Source organism: Salvia splendens, chromosome 9 (genome assembly GCF_004379255.2).
Source record: "Salvia splendens isolate huo1 chromosome 9, SspV2, whole genome shotgun sequence".
Taxonomy (NCBI): Eukaryota; Viridiplantae; Streptophyta; class Magnoliopsida; order Lamiales; family Lamiaceae; genus Salvia; species Salvia splendens.
In genome coordinates this window covers 18,191,146-18,210,241 of record NC_056040.1, presented here as the reverse complement: position 1 = coordinate 18,210,241, position 19,096 = coordinate 18,191,146, and the positions used below count along the sequence as shown (strand labels likewise).

Here is a 19,096-nt window from a genome sequence, read left to right as displayed (position 1 = left end):
GTGGGTCCTGAGCTTCAGTTTGCTTCAAAGGCTGTATGTTGAAGATTGTCCAAATTTAGTGATGCTTCCAACCTTCACACATGCTCATATTGGAAAGGTGCATGTTAGTGGTTGTCCTAATATCCATTAACTTTCCACAGTTTTTCAATCAATCTGCATCTAAGCCACTGCTGGTCTGAGAGATTCTTGAATATTTGTGATGGAATTTGAGAATTTTGAATATGATTTGTAATGCTAATTTATATAGAAATTGCATCAAGTCAAAGACCATAAAAGAAAAGAATCACAACACTATTGAATACATATACAGATTTATCCCACATCGGATTCGTAGCAAATACATACTACTTCAAGGGATGGAAGAACATACCTATTCTGACCTTACTAGAATAGAATCTGTTCTATAGGCTCGTACCTCTGCAACCTTGGTTTGGTTTCTAAGGAGACAGAAAACCAAGTATGGTTGATGAACTTTTGGTTGCTTGACCCGAGCATGATTAGCCGAACCTTGAAGCTCAAGTGTGCCCTTGGTTCAGTAGAGGATTATTCTCCGTTCGCTCGTACACCTTGATTTCTAAGGAGACAGGAAACCAAGTATAGTTGATGGACTTATGGTTGCTTGACCCGAGCATGATTAACCGAACCTTGAGGGTCAAGTGTGCCCTTGGTTCAGTAGAGGATTGTTCTCAGTTCACTTTGTCGAACTGGGTCGGTCAAGTAGCTTTCTGACAAGCTAGTGTTCATAGCCTGACTTTTCCGGCGGAGATGCTTCTTTTGTGCCCCAATTACACTTTTTTTGCCCATAAATATATTTTTAATTTTATAAAAAATCATAATCAAAATTAAGAAATTCATTGAGAAATTTCTAACATTATATACAAGAAGTATTTGTATCCTAGTATCTAACCTTCTCTCAAACTACACAAATTCTACAAGTCATACAATAATTTGAGACCTAAAATTTCTTTATAATGGGGAAATAAAAGAGTAAAATCAGTTGAACGAAAATTTCGTGGAACAAGTCGATACAATTTTGGCTTTAACTCATTAATTTTGATTTGAAATGAAGAGAAAAAGAGATGACCAATGGGTATATTTTGTAGTTTATCAATATCAGACAAAAACGCATTATTTGGTGGCATCAACGACATTATTTGAGGAAAATAAGGGTCAAATTAATTTCTACTGTTGATAAGCACACAAAATATTCAAATTAAGTTTATTTGATTCATGAAAATATTAAATACCCTAAGGGCATGTTTGGTTGTCAGGATTCTGTCTGGGAAAGTAATCTGATTCCTTAAATTTTAAATTCCTCTGTTTGTTTCCGTTTTTAATCAAATTGGGAAAGTAATCAAAATCTTGAAACAAGGAAAGTTAGTACAACTTTCCAGGATTCTGAATCCTAACTTTTCTTAGTTATTCTTTTTCTCAGTTTTAGGATTCTTACATATTTAATACAATATAGTATAGTTTTAGTATTATTATTATTATTATTATTATTATTATTATTATTATTATTATTATTATTATTATTATTATTATTATTATTATCATCATCATCATCACCATCATCGTCGTCGTCGTCATCATCATCATCATTATTATTATTTATTACAATGTTTTAAAAATAATTTAAAAGTATAAAGCATACTTAATTTCAGGATAATAAATAACTATAATTCAAATTATCATAATTATATAATTAATATTTATATTTAATTTTTATTATCATAATAATAATAATTTATTAAATAATTAAATATAATTATAATTATATAATAATATAATAATTATTACTTTATAAATTAGAATTAACAATAAAATTGTAGTAAAATTTTAAATTATAAAATTTATTCAATAAAAAATTTAGTAAATATAATAATAATAATATTTATTATTATATTATTATATATTGTGATGTATAATCCATATTTAAACTATCCATCGTAATAATAAATAAAATAATATAATTATTATCATTTGTAATTAATAATTTATTAAATAATATGTATTATTATTTTTTATAAATAAAAAATGATAAGTATATTTTTAGTTTAGTGTTTAAATCAAATATAAACTTTAAAATCTTGAACTTTAAAATGATAAGTATATTTTTAGTTTAGTAAAGTTATTAGGAATCATATTCCCGGGATTCATTTTCCCAGGAATCATTTTCCTCACCAACTTTACTTTCCTGCCAACCAAACATGGCCTAAATGTATTGTATTTTGTACAGTATTTTCAATATATGTATTTGAATTTAGATATAAATGTGTTTTAAACTCAATTTAGCTACGACTATATATAGGGTCCAATTTTTTCATAAGGGAAACTGGTTAGCTCATATATAGCTGTGTTGTTAGCATAGGTGTCCACATAGTTCACTCACCATATTAGAATTTTAGGTCAATATTTTATTAAAATATCATATGTTAGGGTGAATTACATATTAGTTGGTGGCAAACATGTTGTCACCAAACCTGAAAATGAGCACGTTAGCCTCAGTTCACGCCACACCGCCTTTATTAATTTTTCTAAATTTACAACAAAAAGGACAAAATGTGTTATTAATATTTTGGATAAACTAGTATTGACTAATAATTTAAAATATTTAATTAACACTATCACTAAACATATAACGGCATGTGTTACACCGACCTACAGATGATAAATTTAAACTCCTATGTATCTTTTGACGTTTATGAATATGAATTTTGTTCTATTTGATCTACATTGACATTACTTTTTTTTTCCAATTTTAATGCTTTAAGAATTTTAACAAATAACAATAAAGATCTTTTTTAAGTATTAGAAATAATTTAATGGATAAAATAAAAAAAAAAAAACTATAGCACTACTATATGAACTCAAATAGAACTATATATGTTAATAATTCACTCGAAGGAGTACAATTTTTTTGGCCTTTATGCTATTGTACTAATTTATATTCCGAATTACTACTTGATATTGACTTTGTGAAAACTCAGGTTGGCTTTTATGATATTATGATACATGCATGAATAAGTTGAAAAATTAATAAGTATAGATATGAGAATTCATAAGAAAAACACAATTAGTACATGGCATGATGGCAAGTATCTCTTTCTCGTCTCATTATATTAAACTTCTAAGGAAAAATAAAATAAAATAAAATAAATATATATATATATATATATAAACACGTCTTAAATAATCTTTTGAGGTATTTACCATTTTCTTAAATACTATATTTCAAAATTATTGATAGATGATAATAATACATTAAAAGTTGTAATACAAAAGTCAGTGGTAACTGGTAAATACATATACTAGTATTTTTTAATTTCTCTATGCGAAGAGGAATCTTTTTGTCAAAGAACTTAAATATAGAGTATTTAGATAATCTACTTTCGTTATGAAAGAATATCTCTTCAAACATTCTTGCAGATTGGTCATAAATTATTGAAAGAATATACTATGTAACTTTATAATACATGTATCATTTTTTAAGCTAGCAGATTGATTATCCAATCTATGTTCATGCATTCGTTGGTAAGCCGAATTTTCTCATTAATGCCACCCACCACATGCCATTTCTTATTTAATTAAAATTCCTCTAAATTTATATTGATAAATTTTATATATTTTGAAACGGACATAAACTGCATTATTTGCATAGCCAATAATGATGGTAAAAACTAACAAATGAACAAAAGATAAGAGGAAGGAGTGGAGTTGGGGTTTGTTGGGTTGGACCCGATGTTAAAATCACACATGGGGCACACCCGGGCGCGGGGTCTCCATTGAATCGCCGCGAGGGGCTTGGGCGAGCGACATTCCGATGAGACTGGGTCGATGATAGGTGGACCGTTGATGGGGAAGATTCTATTTTAAGTTTTTTTTAAAAGGTTGTGATATTTAATAGTTTTTGAATCAGTAAATTATGAATAGTAGTAATTAATAGTGTGAATTACACATATTTAAGAATACTAATGACTAATATTCTTTTCATTCTAACAAAAATGACTCACTTTTATTTTTGTTTGTCTCAATAAAAATAAAATATTTTTATAAATGGAATAACATTTATATCTACTCTGTTTTCTATTCAAAAAATGAGTCATCTATTCTTTACGGAAGGAATATCTGTTTTCAAATTACACTTATTGGTTTTTAAAACATTTGAGTCTTGTTTAAAAAATTATTAATGGAGTACCTGTTTTTTAAATTTACACCCATTTAATACCAGATATTATCATTTTACTTCTGATCAGTATAGTTAATGTGAATTTCAGTATTTCCAAAAGAAATTACTCCTAAGTCCAGAAAATTTTACACTGTCGATTGATTCGTTGGGCGGACACCTCATGCCCCGGATTTTGACCTTTAAATATATCAGCATTGGCACATTATTAGTAACAATATATAACAATTCAAATCGAGACAACGGAAAATAAAATCCCCAAAAAACAATTGTTACAGAAAAACAAATGAAAATAGAAGATCTATAGCAGCAAATTCATATACGAATTTATTTTCTTTTGTTTCCCGGAAAGAAGTGGTAAAATGAAAAAAAGGATTATATATTTATAAATGAAAATTTCAATAATCATATTTGCTGCACGTCCATCATTCTAGTAAAGTCCTCGAAGCACACGAACCCATCCCCGTTTCTATCAACCTCTCTTATCATACGCCGGCACTCCTCTAACGTGCACCCTGCGTCGCCGATCGTCTTAAAAACCTCCAGAAGCTCCTCCGCCGTAATCCTCCCGTCGCGATCCGAATCGAAGAAGTCGAACGTTTCTCTCATCTCTCCGTCACACGCGGGCGGCGCGAACGCCGAGCTGATAGCGTAGAATTCCTCGAGGCTGATGCAACCGTCGCCGTCGCTGTCCACCTCGTTCAGCATGAGCTTCAGCTCCTCCTGGCTCGGCGGCTCGGCTCCGATCCGGCGCAGGAGCCGCCCGAGCTCCTCCTTCTCGATTTTTCCGTCGCCGTTGCGATCGATCATCTCGAAGGCCTGTTTCAGCTCCAGGTGAAGGTCGGATGGGATATCCGGCCACTCACCGGAGGAGGTGGAGGGGAGCACGCTGTTGGGCGTGGTGGAGCCGATTGGGTTCTTAAATACGTCCTCCGACGAGGAGGAGGAAGACGATGTTGCCTGAGAGCTGAACGAGGGAGGATCGGTGTCGGATCTGGAGACGGAAGGGGATTTCTTGGTCTTGAAGAGCTTGTGGATTTTGGCGAGCTTCATGGCGGAGTAATCGGTGTTGGTGATGGTTCAAAAGCGCTAGTGCGTAGAGATGATGCGATAATAGAGATGAATAGATCGAGAAAGTTGAGGCGTGATGGCTGAGAGAAGGAGTATGAAGGAGGAGGGTTAAATGGAGGGAGGGAGTGGGAAGCCATAGTGAGCTTCCACGAAGCTTCGTAGTGTAGAGTTAGAGAGAGAAAGAGCTCTGGATTTTGATGAATTGAAGTGGTTTGATGATATAATTTGATTGGATAGTCTTCGACTCTTCGCATTTTATTTTATTTTATTTTATTTTATTTTATTTATATTTTTTTAAACGGACATATATGTAGACATCGCGTAATTACCGACTGAGGGCATCTCCGACCATACTGCAAAACGCATCTTTGGAGTAGAATTAAGTTCCAACCATACTCCATAACTCATTCCAAAACAGTCATTTTTTGACGATTTTGGGATATTGAACAGTAACACACTAAAAATGCAGTAGCACTGTAGCTACTACATATTCAGTTTATGAATTTTATGAAATTGTATTTTCGAATAGAGGCAAGAAGACTTACCTTAATTTGTGGAGAACAATGTCATCTGATGCAAATTTTTTAGGGAGAAGACAGAATAAAGGATGGGGGAAGAAGATGAACAAAACGGCACTTTAATTTAAGTTTCTATTAATTGTGGATATTAAATGGGATTTAATTAATGGGCTATAATTATAAAAAATGCAAATATATCTAAAGGTATTATCAGTCGGTAAATTGCTCATATTTGCCAAATGATTTTATTAATAATTGGGTATAATGACTGACAAATTGTTAACTCTTACTTAGAAATTTTACTATATTATCCTTTATATATTTTTATTTAATTAATATTTATTTTACATTAAGTTTTGGATGAGTAATTATTAATTATTTCACTTATACAATTTCTGATATTATATTTGACATGATATTTAATAATATAAGAAAAATTGGAGTAATAAATTTTGCTAATTTATTTGTGTTGTACGTATATTTTATGTAATTATATATATTTAATTGATGTTTGATTGTTATTATGGAATGTTTGATGTTTGATTTATTTTAATAAGCAAAAAGTACGGAATCATTTCATTATGGAATATTTGAGTACATTTAAATAAGTTAATATTAAATCAGATAATTATATTTCACAAACTATTGTTAAAGTGATATGGGGCTAATGTGTAATTTAAATAAATATGTAGGTAAGATTAAAAAGGTATAGAAAGTATATGAATATGAAATATTCTTTTGGATTACTGTTTGATGTGACAGAACCTGAAAATGAGTTTTGATTTGATGTAAATGGTTAGAGATGACATGAGTATTAATTAAAATTAAATACTCACTTCATTCCATTAAGATAGTCTTTTTTGTCCTATAAAACTAATTTGCTTGTATTTTTTTAAATAACTTTTTATGAAATGAACCTTCTATCACTGTTCTATTTTAATAATTATACATTAAAATTCATACTATATCTAAAATTTCTATTTCTATAGGATAAAAATAGTATTTACTTTTACGGCATAATTTGAAAAGTAGCGTCAATAAATAATCAGTTATTTTAAGTGTAAAGTACGATTTTTTCTTAATTCAAAACTACTATTACTGTTATAATTGTAATAAGAAAAATAGTTAATAGTGTGAGTGACTAATTATCGTCTTGATTATTGTATCCAAAATGGAGTAGTTAATATGGCAAACTCACGATTATGATTTTTTGTGATTGTGTATATAGATAAAATGCTCAATTCACGACTAAGAAATGTCTTGATTATGAATCAATTATAAGCATAATATATGGTATGTCAGGCCTACAAAATTTCGTCATTTTGAGTAGTAATCAAAGAATAAAAAATATAATCTAGTCAGTCGTCACGACTAATAAGTATAAGCTTATGATAATGGATTATATTAATACAAAGAGTAAAATTCTCAAACTAAGTATATTTCATTTATCATCGTGGTTGGCATAATTATCATCACAATAGCATAATAACTAACATATTATATCAATTAGTTCTATTTTATACGTACAAAAGAATCAGCAAATTATATTTCGATTTAAAATATAAATTTAGTAAACTACTAATGGATGGATCTCTGCTTAAAATAGCCAATAGATAACCGCACGCCGGAAAAGGCAAAATCGACGGCGCCGTATGTTGCAATAAGACAGTGGGCGTGGTTAAACCAGTATATCTTCATATACTATTTCAATATTCATCTTGAATGATGTTGTCACGTTATTTTAATTAGAAGAGATATCTATAACCTATTACTATTATAGAGTTATATATCTATAAATAACTTTATAAATAAGTTGAGAGGTTTAACTTTATACACCCCTATAGATGTATTCATTTTCAACGCAAATATTATTTAAAATTAAAACATTTGTTATTTATTGGATCTTGTGATCTAACGGTTATATTAATTTCATGTACCATCGTAGTCTAATAATATATCTTATCACAACCTTCCAACCCTAGAATTCAAAGATTGTGATCTGTTTGATGTTTAATACTAAGGAGGCAATAGAACCCTAATACACTCCGTCATAATCAATTACCATATGATATAATCTTTTAAATTGAATAAATACAATGCATAACTGACTCAACTTATTTTAACACAAGAAAATCCCGCAAGTGTACGGGGCTAGTGTAGCACAAAGCAAGCAAGAGTATCGTATCCCACAGAGACAAAATGTATAAACTCAAGTACCACAGACCGATTTTAACTACTATCTAGACGATTCAAAGGTTTGGTTGATTCTTGGAAAAACAATTAAACATAAACAAGTTAAAAGCACGCAACAAATGATAGGTTTCAAATAAGAGAACGAGGTAGAGCTTTGGATCCGACTACAATACCCACAATGTAAACAACTCAACAACTTTGATTACCCGTTGAAGTCTCTAGGATTAGAAGGACAATCGCTATTCTAGGCTAAGCCCCCTCTCGAGTGCACTCAACCCGTTGATTAACTATTAATATTGAAGTCTCCTTCTTTACTTCACAATTAACTCCTATACTCAAAAGATTCAAGTCCTCACTCTAGAATTCCTTCTCTCGAATGCAAATTATCTAGGTGTTGTTCATTCTTTTATCAATCCTAATTAGGTATCTCTCGATTACTCAAAACTAGGTTAGGTCAATATATCCAATTGGTAGCTAGGCAATTGAATTGAAAGGCAGAAGAATGAAACAAAATAATCACAAGAGCATAGGTAATCAAAAGCTATTGAATCAATCACAAGTATTCATTGTAGTCTTCACCAAAACTCTACAAATGATTTAGCTACTCATATTCAACTCAAAAACATAAGAATAAACCATAGTCATTGAATAAAACATGAAAACCAATGAAAATACTCCCAAGGGTGGATTGAACGGAAATTCGTCTTCGTCTTCAATCTTGTTGAGGATTGGGACGCCTTTCCTCTCAATTCCACTCTCCAAACCTTCAAAAGCTGCTATGGGGCGTGTATGGTCTCATGAGGTCGAAAACCTAGGTCTCCTTTTATACCCGGGGCGGAAATATTCAATCTCGCAGAACACATCGCCCGGCCGGGCGATTTTAAGTCGCCACAATGCCCGGTCGGGCGAACTTTCTGGAGTTCGCGACCAAAACGCCCGGTCGGGCGTTTTCCCCTTAAAAATCGCCCGGTCGGGCGTTTTCTCTGGAATCCTTCGAAAGCATTGTCTTCGTCTTCAAAATGGCTTCACGTGAGTATCTTGCACGCCCCCATCGGAGTCCGGATGAGAGAGTTATGGCTATTATACGAAGGTCGCGCATTGAAGCGCGCCCGGTCAGTCGATTCTTCTTTCAAGCTCATTTTCAAGTCATTTTCACCTGTTTTAGCTCCAAACACTCGACAAACTCGTCAAAACACTTATGTAGTGGATAATGGATGTAAACTCAAGTAGTATGCTACAAAAACACTGAAATGTTCACGTTAAACATCCAAAATACTTGCTAAACCACGAGTTTATCAATAACGTAAAAAATAATAATAATAATAATAATAATAATAATAATAATAATAATAATAATAATAATAATAATAATAATAATCCCCGCCCTTCTATCTTCCTCATTACTAATGCTCTACTTAATTAATTAATCTTTTAGGTTCAATTTTATTGTGTACATGAAGTATTAAATTATACTTTTCTCTGTCCATTGTAAATGAGATTTTTTAAAAAACAAAGTAAGAGAACAACTATGTTATATTTTTATAGAATACTAAAAATGTTTAGGTCGGAAGTCGGATACTTAAAAAAGGTGGGACGGAATGGGTGAAATCTATTATCTATTTGTATTGACTTATAAAATCTATTATTGCAAATTGAAGACATTTACTATATTACTGTACCAAATAATTTTCACGAAAGCACGCAAAATGATGGCAGTCACCATCTTGGAGTTCCCATGTCACGTCCGATGGTGCAAATAAATTTTATCATGGAATAAAATATCTATTCAAGGGTATTGTCACGAAAGCACATTCATTTCTTAATTTTCGAATATTGATAAATCGCACATCATTTTTCTTAATTAAATATTTATATCATAAATTATTTGTTTTTATCCTATTTACAAGTTATATTAAAACCAAATACTAAATGCATCTTTTTCCTCTATCCACAAATTGACTAATATGGAGTAATAAATTAAATTTTTTTATGTATTTGTAATGATTTTCTTATTGTAATAGTATAAAATATAAAAGAAAATGAAAAATTATCAAAAAAATTATGAAATTTGACAAAACTCTGTCCCATAATTTTATCTATCAACTAGAAAAATCATAATTTAGAATTATTTTCAGTTATTTTATAATAATTTTTTTTAAAAAAATATGATATGATAACTAAAAATTTATATATGGATGTCACTGTCAATGAGTTAACAATGTTATCCGTTCACAAGAACAAATCTAAATTTCATAGTTTTTTCTAGTTAATTTTCAAAATTGCAAGATATGAAGTAGAATTTAATAAAATTTTATGATTTTTATAATAATGTAACCTAGAAAAAAAGGATGCAAAGATGAAAAATGTAAAATCTATAGACAAAATGTTAGAGATAATCACATGATATGATATCATAGCATTGATGACTAGTCACTTAGTTGTGATAAATTGATAATCTAGTAGCGGCGATGCATGTCCCAACTTGTCTATTCGTGCACGGTGCACCCCATTTGGACTTTGTCCTAAACAGGTCAAAAATTTCACAGTGGATGTCTTAATCCTAATTATTTGTTCTAGTCCTGTGATTTTATTAAGATTTTTATGGTATATATTGCCTTTGTTTGACTTGCTGATGAGAAACATACGTACTATCAATATTTTAAAAACCGGACCGGACCGGCCGGTTCGACCGGTCGGACCGCAAACCGGTAGGTAGTTCGGTCCGGTTCACCCCTTTAAACCACCACTGCATTGAACCGACGTGAACCGGTGGAACCGGCCGGTCAGACCGGTTGGACCGTGAACTGGAAACCGATTTTCTATTTTTTTTCAAAATTTTTTAAAATTTTTTGGTGGTAGAGGTTGAACTCATGAGCTCTCTTCTAGTTAAGAAGACCTCTACCACTCCACCACATGGGCTCATTGAACAATTTGAACATTAAATATTTTTATACATTAACCATTAATTTTATCTACAAAACTAATAATTCATTTTAATTTTATTATTCTTTAATATAATTGTTAATTATAATATATAATTATCACCCTTTATATTTTAATGATGCTCTATATTATTATCAGTACCATATAAGATTCATTATTTACTATAAATAAATTTTTTATATTACATAATTAATTTATATACCCTAGCTATTGACATTAATGATAAATCTTATCTAAACTAATTAATACGTACTTAATTCGTATTTAATTATATATTATTTTACGAAATAAATTTTCTTAAATTAATATAAACATTATCTATTTTAATACATGAAATATTAAATTTTTTATCTAGACTAACTAATATTAAATATATATATCTGAATATATTTACTAAATTTTAATATTATTTATATTTATACGTCACTAATTATCTATAAGGTTTAATGTTTTGTGATATATTATTAATTGTAAATCATTTACTAAATTTAATATATTTTTATATATATTTGCAACAGTAAAACGGTCAGACCAGTGGTTCGACCGGTTGGACCGATTGAACCGTGAACCAGTAACGTCGCCGGTTCGCTTGCCGGTCCGGTTTTTAAAACATTGCTTACTATTAAGTTGCGCGATTAATTTGGATAATTTATTATAGAGCTATAGTCTCATAAATTTTCATGTACTTTGTTGACCATCGTTAACAATTGGTCTCCACACTTGGTACACGATGCAAAACAAGCTACAAACTCTTAGGGCACCCGCAACGCGTGCCGCCGGAGTTCCGCGTGCCGTTCCGCCAGAACGGTTTCGCCGCGGAACGCGTTGCGGCGCACCGTTCCGCTCCCATTCCGTTCTCATTCCGTTCCGCGTGTCGACGGCACGGAACGCGGCACGGCTTGTGCCGCCACGCGCTCGGGCGACGTGGCGCTCCCCGCTTCGTGCGTGCTTCCCACTCGCCGGCCCGCGAGTGGGACACGTCAGCGATGACGCAATAATTAATTTTTTTAAAAAAATATATTTTTATAATTTTTTTTAAAACGGTCATATTACCGTTTTTTAACTTTTTTTAATTTTTTAATTTTTATTTTTATTTTCTTATTCTATAAATACACCTAATTTATTACATTTCACACACAACTACACATCTACTCTTCCTAAACCAACATCAATTCCTCTCCAATTTTCTATTTCAATCTCCTTCACAAAATATCCGGTGACGGGAATTACGGCGGTGGCGGCTCCGGTGGGTGGGATCTCAACGCGTTTGGCGATTGGGAGACCATGTACAACACACTAGGTGGTTCCGGGTCGTCGACACCGGGCACCCAGGGGTCGGCGACGCCGGGTGGATACCAACCACCCACTTTCGATGTGGATGCCTACGCTCGACCACCCGGCTCGCGGCTTTCTCAGGGTTTGTCCCAGATTCGGGAGGATATCCCCGTAGAACCCACCCAGGGAGGAAGCCGAGGCGGTGGAAGCTCTAGGGCTGCGTCTGAGGCACCCGAGGAGGAGGAGGAGGAACTGGAGGATCTGGGCCGGCATCCGTACAACAACGAAGAAACTAAGGCGGTGTACACCGCCTGGCTCACCGTCTCGTACGATCCCATCGTCGGGAACCAACAAGCCGCCAAGTGCTTCTGGGAAAAGGTCCGTGATGTCTACCACCAGACTAAGCCGAAAGGGGTCCGGAAGCGCAAATATACAATGCTCCGTGCTCACTTTGGCCGAGTCGACGCACAGGTCAAAAAATTTTGCGGCATCTACGCGGCCGAAGCGGCGAACTACCAAAGCGGAGCTTCGGGCGCCGACATTCTGAGGGCGGCTTTGCGCGTCTTCTACCAGGACACCGGTCTACAGTTCAAATATGTTGATATTTGGCAGCTCGTCAAGGACGAGGAAAGGTGGGCCGGCGGTGTCCGCTCGAGCTCGGGCTCAACCTCAAAGCGCACGAAGCACACGGCGAGCGGCCGCTACTCGTCTGGTGACACCGGTGAGGCCAGCGAGGGTACACCGCAGGTGTTTGGGGGTACGGGGGATCCAATGCCCGACGAATACGGGGGATCCAGCCGTGGGCGCCGTCGGCCGCAAGGGACGAAGGCGGCGAAGACGGCTAGAGCGAGGAAGGGCAGAGGCGAATCAAGCCAGTCGGCCTCGGGATCGGGCTCGCGGGGAGGCTCGGACACACTTATGGTGGCGTACATGACCGCCACAATGGCGGACACTTCCCGCTTCTCGTACGCCCAATTCACGGCCTGGTGGAACGGAATTGTGGGCATCACAACTTGGCCTTCCGACTCCCCCTCAACCTCGACCGCCTCCGGAGAATGATTCGCCGGCGGAGTAGTTTTTTTATTTTCCCACGTTTAATTGTGTGTTTTTTATTTTGTGTTTTTTATGTTTTTAGGATTTTAATTGTGTGCTTTTTTTATTTTTTTTAAGTTTAAGTTGAATTTTTTTTAATGTTGTGTGTTTTTTAATAAAGTGTGTTTATTTTTTATTAAAGTGTGTTTATTTAAATTGAATTGGGTTGGAAATAAAAAAAATGAAATTGAATGAATAGTAATTTAAGGAACGGTTAAGGAACGAAGGGTTGCAGGTTCCGTTCCTTAGTTAAGGAATGGAGTAAAAAAGTACAGTGGGGCCCTCAAATAGTGATTTTAAGGAACGGTATAGGAACAGCGTTGTGGATGGCCTTATAACTACTACACTTGATCCAAGACATCGATCAATTCAGCACGAAAAAAATTCATTAAAACCCTCAACTAATTATTGTATTTATTTCGAGCTAGCCCGAAATTTCGAGTTTTGGCAGTAATTAAACAATAATTTTTGTAACATAAATATTGCAATCTGTTTCCATAGCTACTTACGTTTTTCAAATATAGACTCACAAGTTAACATAAATAGGAGAGGTATCCAAATCAAATTCATTTAATTTGTGACAAATTATCTTCTAGTCCTCAACCATCCCTCGCATGCCGATCAACCGGAGCCGGAGCACGGTCAGATTCTACTCCGAGTACATTTTCTCCGTCAATGCAGCCGTTGTCGCCGGAGACTGAACTACCTTCATCCATCTCATCATCATGTTGCAACAACTCAGCAACCGGCGACTCTTGAGGAGAAGCGCTATTGTGCTCGGAATCCAAACTCCGGGTCGGAGGCGACAACGTCACCGCCGACCTCTTCACTACGTTGAACACGATGCTTCCATTGTCGACCCTCTCCGGCTGCAGAAGATCCCCCTCCGCCACCACAATAGCGCTGGCAGGAACTCTACTACTCAGATCTGATCTCTCATCATCGGAAGTCGGGTTGGCTCTTGAATTCACCTCCAAACTCTGCACGTAATCGACGAACTTGTCCGCTCTCATGAGGGGGCCGCCAGACCTCGTCCACGACTGGACGAGGTCTGGGCTATCCGACTCGCTGTCGCTGCCGTCATGGCTGCAGCGGAGCGTGTGCCAATTTCTGGTGGCGTGGTCCGCCATGAGGTCTTCCTCGAGCGACCCTGTTGAGTTCTCTCTGGCAATCACATTCCATGAGGGGATCCTCTTGGAAGCACTGAACCTGGCTAGGCTGCCCCCGCGCGGAGAGGCGACAGCTGCGGCCGCTCTCTCTGCGCTCCTCTTGAGGCGGCGTCGAGGGCGAGCTCGATCCCGCAGTTGGGTCTCATGGCTGAGAGCTTCTCCCAAGTGCATCTCCTCCCCTGGTTTGCTGATTTCTGCAGCTCCACATATGAGGGATTCTGTATCACCTTTGATAACTGCAGATTCACACAAGCAAGAATGAATAAAATGGATATTTGTGAGACCAAGAGAAGAGGAATAAGGTAATGGATACCTGAGCCAGAGTAGCAGGCATGACAACAGTGATATCACCCTCCCAATCTTGAGCAAAGAGCTTTGCCACTCCTCCAAGAGGAAATCCAAGCTCCAATATCTGGTTACATCTATGCTTCACCTCCATCTCAGCCAGCTGAGCAATCTACACATGAACAAACCTCCCTATTTAATTCGAAACAGAGGAACATACTAGTATGAGGTTTGACAATGCACATCCAAACTCACATTAGTACGATAACAATGTGATTTTTGGGACATTTCCCCCAAAATGCCTCATACTAACGGAATGAGTGGCACATTTTCTAATATTTTGATTTGGGATGGTTTGAACCCCAACACGTACCTTAGCACCAAAGCTGCCACCAAAGCCCCTGACCATCTCCTTCAACCTGAGCAAAGGCGCAATGTGCGGATTCGCCTGGCTCACATTAAAAAGCTCCTTCAACTGCTTGATCGGAAGATCAATCTCCAAGCTCCCATCCCTCCACCGCCGCGGCGCAACCCCCTTATCTGGATCCAAGTGAAACGGCGGGTGGTACGGCACTATATTCCCGCCCCTGTCCTTCGCCATCAGCTCCTGCGCCTCAAACAGCCCGGGAAACGCACACGACGCTGTCACGGCGCTCCATATCACCACGTGCGGCGACGTCAGGTAGTTCAGACACCGAGGCGGCTCGTGCCGCCTAGGAGAGTACACCGTGATCCCGAGGATCCTCCCCGTCATGTCGTACGCCTACTGAAAGGTGAGATTGTTGGTGAGGTGCCTCAGCATCATCTGCAGCTGCCTGATATCATGAACCGCCCCGTGCGTCATGATCCTCTTGAACACGGTGAAGATCCCTCCGATCTGGTCGAAGAACTGAATCGAGTGCCACGAGTCCTCGAAGAAGCTCTGCAGTTCTGGCCACGACCTAGTGGCCAGAACAGAGCACATGGCGGACCCCACGCTGGAGCCGGCAATGATTCTGGGGAGGAGCTTGTGCTCCACCAGAGTCTTGACGACTCCAACGTGGAAGGCGCCGCCGCTGAGGAGCAAGGCCGTGCGGCCGAAGGCGTGGCGGGTCTCGTGCATGAAGGCGAGCTTCTCGTCGAGGAGGAGGTCCTCGGAGTCGGAGTCGCAGACCATCCGGAGCTGGGTGGTGACCTCGTCGATGTAGTCCTGGATGATGCGGGGGACGTGGAGGCGGCCCTTGTGGAGGTCGGAGTTGCACATGTTGCCGAGGTTGCGGATGAGATCTGCCCTCATGTAGAACATGATGTCGCGGATGGAGCAGTCGCGGCGGCGGTGGCTCAGCTCGTGGAGCTTGCTGAGGACGAGCTCCTCGTCGTGGGGGCGGGGGTTGTCGCGCTCGAGCATCTTGGCGGCGTGGGCCCACTCGTCGTAGGTGAGGGCGGAGCGGGTCATGTTGCTCCAGAACTTGCGCTTGTATGCCATCTCGGCTTTGGCCCTCACGTTGGTGAAGCGTTTGAGGAGGAATGCGATGGCGGTGATGAGGAGGATGCTTTGGGTGGAGCCATGAGAGGAGAGGGGAGAGGTGGGATTTTAGACTGTTTTTGAGTTTGGAAAAGTGGAGGGAGAGGGATAGAAGGATTTGGTGGCGGAGGAGAGAGAGGGAGTTGCAGAAGAGGATGCGGAAGGCGATTGTGCGGCCGAGGAACGTTGATGGTCCGATTGAGAATTGGTCGACACTCGCCTCGTTGGTTATGTCCATTTATACTCTAACTAAACCAAGTACTATTTTTTAGTGTTCCAAGAATCTTCAACTAAAGAAAAAAAGAAGATCCAAGATTATAGTACATCAAGATTTGATTTTGAGAGCCACCCATGAATCAGCTTCCAAAAGGGTTCACAGATCCTACGAAAAAGAATCAGATAATTGATGTTTTTGTTTTCCTGAATAAGAAAGGAATTTGTGAATTATTGAAGGGAGTTAGATCGGAATATGCATTGGGATTGTGAACAAACAGAATAGATAAGTCTATCCTCAAATTGCAAACGTGACGTCTGCTGCGAACAGCGGTGATGAATATACTAGAAACTGATTTAGCATGCATGCAAGTGCAACACAGTCGGCGCTTGCTTAGGATAAGAGCATCCGCAGCGGTGGCGAAAGACGCCACCGCCGTCCGCGCCGTTGGCAAGGCGCAGGACCGCCGCCGCTGCAGCCGCGCCGCTAGCACGGCGCTGCTCGATGTATCGAGCACGTCCGTGCCAGCGGACGCACACGTGGCGCGCTCCCATTCGTCAACGGCATAGCCGTTGTGTTTAAACTTTTTTTATTTTTTTTTAAAATCGGTATTTAATTATAAATAATGCTAAAAAATAAAAAAAAATATTTTCCAAATCCCAAAAATATGGCCGTTTTTTTCCCATTTTTTCTGAATTTTTTTGATTTTTTTTTATTTTTTTTCCCCAAAATCATCTATAAATACACACATTCATCATCCATTTATCACATCAAATCATCTCTCATTCATCTCTCATTCATAATTCTCATACAAACTATCAACACATTCATCACCCACTCAAAATCTCAAATGGATTTCACCCAATTATGGCGGAAGCGGAACGCGAAGAACAAGAATACTACGAACAACATCGTGCCGCTTACGAAGCATATGTCGCGGCGAATACCCCTGCTCCTCCTCCTCAACGAACCAGATCAAATCGACGGTACATCCATCGTGACCGGGAGGGAGCCCACGAAAGGCTCGTTGCCGACTACTTTGCCGACCAGCCGCGGTTTCCGGCAGATTACTTCAGCCCAAGGTGGTCGACGTTCGTGAAGACGCTCCACAACCCGCACGACCCGAGACGGGTTCTTTTTGCGCAGCGTCAAGAGTCAGCGCGGAAAGATGTCGAAAGAGCCTTCGGGGTCCTTCAAGCTCGATTCAACATTGTGAAGGCCCCGGCTCGGCTGTGGTACGTGAATAATATCGCCGACATCATGTTCACGTGTATTATATTACACAACATGATTATAGCCGACGAAGGGCCGAGGGCGGCTAGCTTCTACGACGAGGACGAAGCCGGAAGCTCAACAGCGAGGTCTCCCCTACGCCGAGGCGAGCATACGACGGTTGGCCAGAGGATCGAGACAAGACACACAATGCGCGATACTCGAATCCACAATCAACTACAAGAAGACCTAATCAACCACATGTGGGCGAAATTCGGCAACGAGTAGTGTCATTTTTAATTTTTAGGATTTTAATTATGTAATTTTTAATTTTTAGGATTTTAATTATGTAATTTTTAATTTTTAGGATTTTAATTATGCAATGTTTAATTTTATTTGTCATTTGTAATATTTATTGTGGGTTTTAAATGAATTTTAATATTATGGAAATGTTTTTGTGTAATTGAATTTTATATTAATTGTGCTCGTCCTTGCGGAAGAGCACAGTTGTGGGTGTTGTGCTCTTGCCAGAGAGCAGGCATGAATAGTACCGCCCGGGCCCACAACCGTGCCGCTGGCAAGAGCACGGTTGTGGATGCTCTAAGTGATAAAAATTCGTTTCTACCTCTTGGACTCTGTGTAATCTTTAGAAAGTTCGTTAGTCATCATGACTCTTTTTGGACGGTTTAAGGATGACTGACTTTCTTGATTATGAGGATTGTGCCAACTCAATATGCTTTACTAATCAATTGAAAAGCAATCTTCAAGCCATAATTTCATTATTGTACATTGTTAAACAACGGTGTTCATTTGGGGCTATATTTAGAAAAAAACTTAATTAAATCATATATAGATCTTAATTCAAGAATATCTAGGCTTTGACGGCAAGAGACACTCATCCGAGAATGGATGAAGTAACAATTACAAATAGTTTGAACAACAAAGGATTTGAGGGCAGTACCAAAGTTCAAATATGGTTGGGAACATCAATGATACAACATTAGGCATTAGAGCATCCGCAATGGGCGGACGATGGCACGCCCGATGGCGCGCATCGTCCGCGCCATCCATCGTCCGCACCCATTGCGGGTGCGTGCCATAGGGCGCGGACGATAGTCGCGCCCTATACTTCGGTCGCGGAGGATAGCGCGGACGATGGTCATTGTCCGCGCCATCGTCCGCCCCATTGTGGAGGTCGCGGACGATCGACGCGGACGATGGCACGCGGTTTTGATTTTCTATTTAAATCTCGTTTCTCATTCAGTTGTGCACACGAACATATCGACTATCTCTTTACATATTCTCTCTCTACATCCAACCAAAATGAATCTCGGCGACGACACCAATAGTTCTAGTTCGTCTGAATCCGGTGGTTCGCTTGACGAAGCATTAGATGCAGCCGTTGAAGAGGCCATGGTGGCATGCTATGCGCAA

The 19,096-nt window shown here is 38.0% G+C and overlaps 1 protein-coding gene and 1 pseudogene across 1 annotated transcript; both read right to left on the bottom strand.

Moving 5' to 3' along the window:
• Window positions 1–4,490: 4,490 nt before the first annotated feature.
• On the bottom strand, window positions 4,491–5,469 carry LOC121749580 (probable calcium-binding protein CML36). The gene has a single exon (XM_042144149.1). The coding sequence runs from the start codon at window positions 5,237–5,239 to the stop codon at window positions 4,592–4,594; it is 648 nt and encodes a 215-aa protein (XP_042000083.1). The 5' UTR covers window positions 5,240–5,469; the 3' UTR covers window positions 4,491–4,591.
• Window positions 5,470–13,816: 8,347 nt separating this feature from the next.
• On the bottom strand, window positions 13,817–16,754 carry LOC121747360 (annotated as a pseudogene).
• Window positions 16,755–19,096: the final 2,342 nt, after the last annotated feature.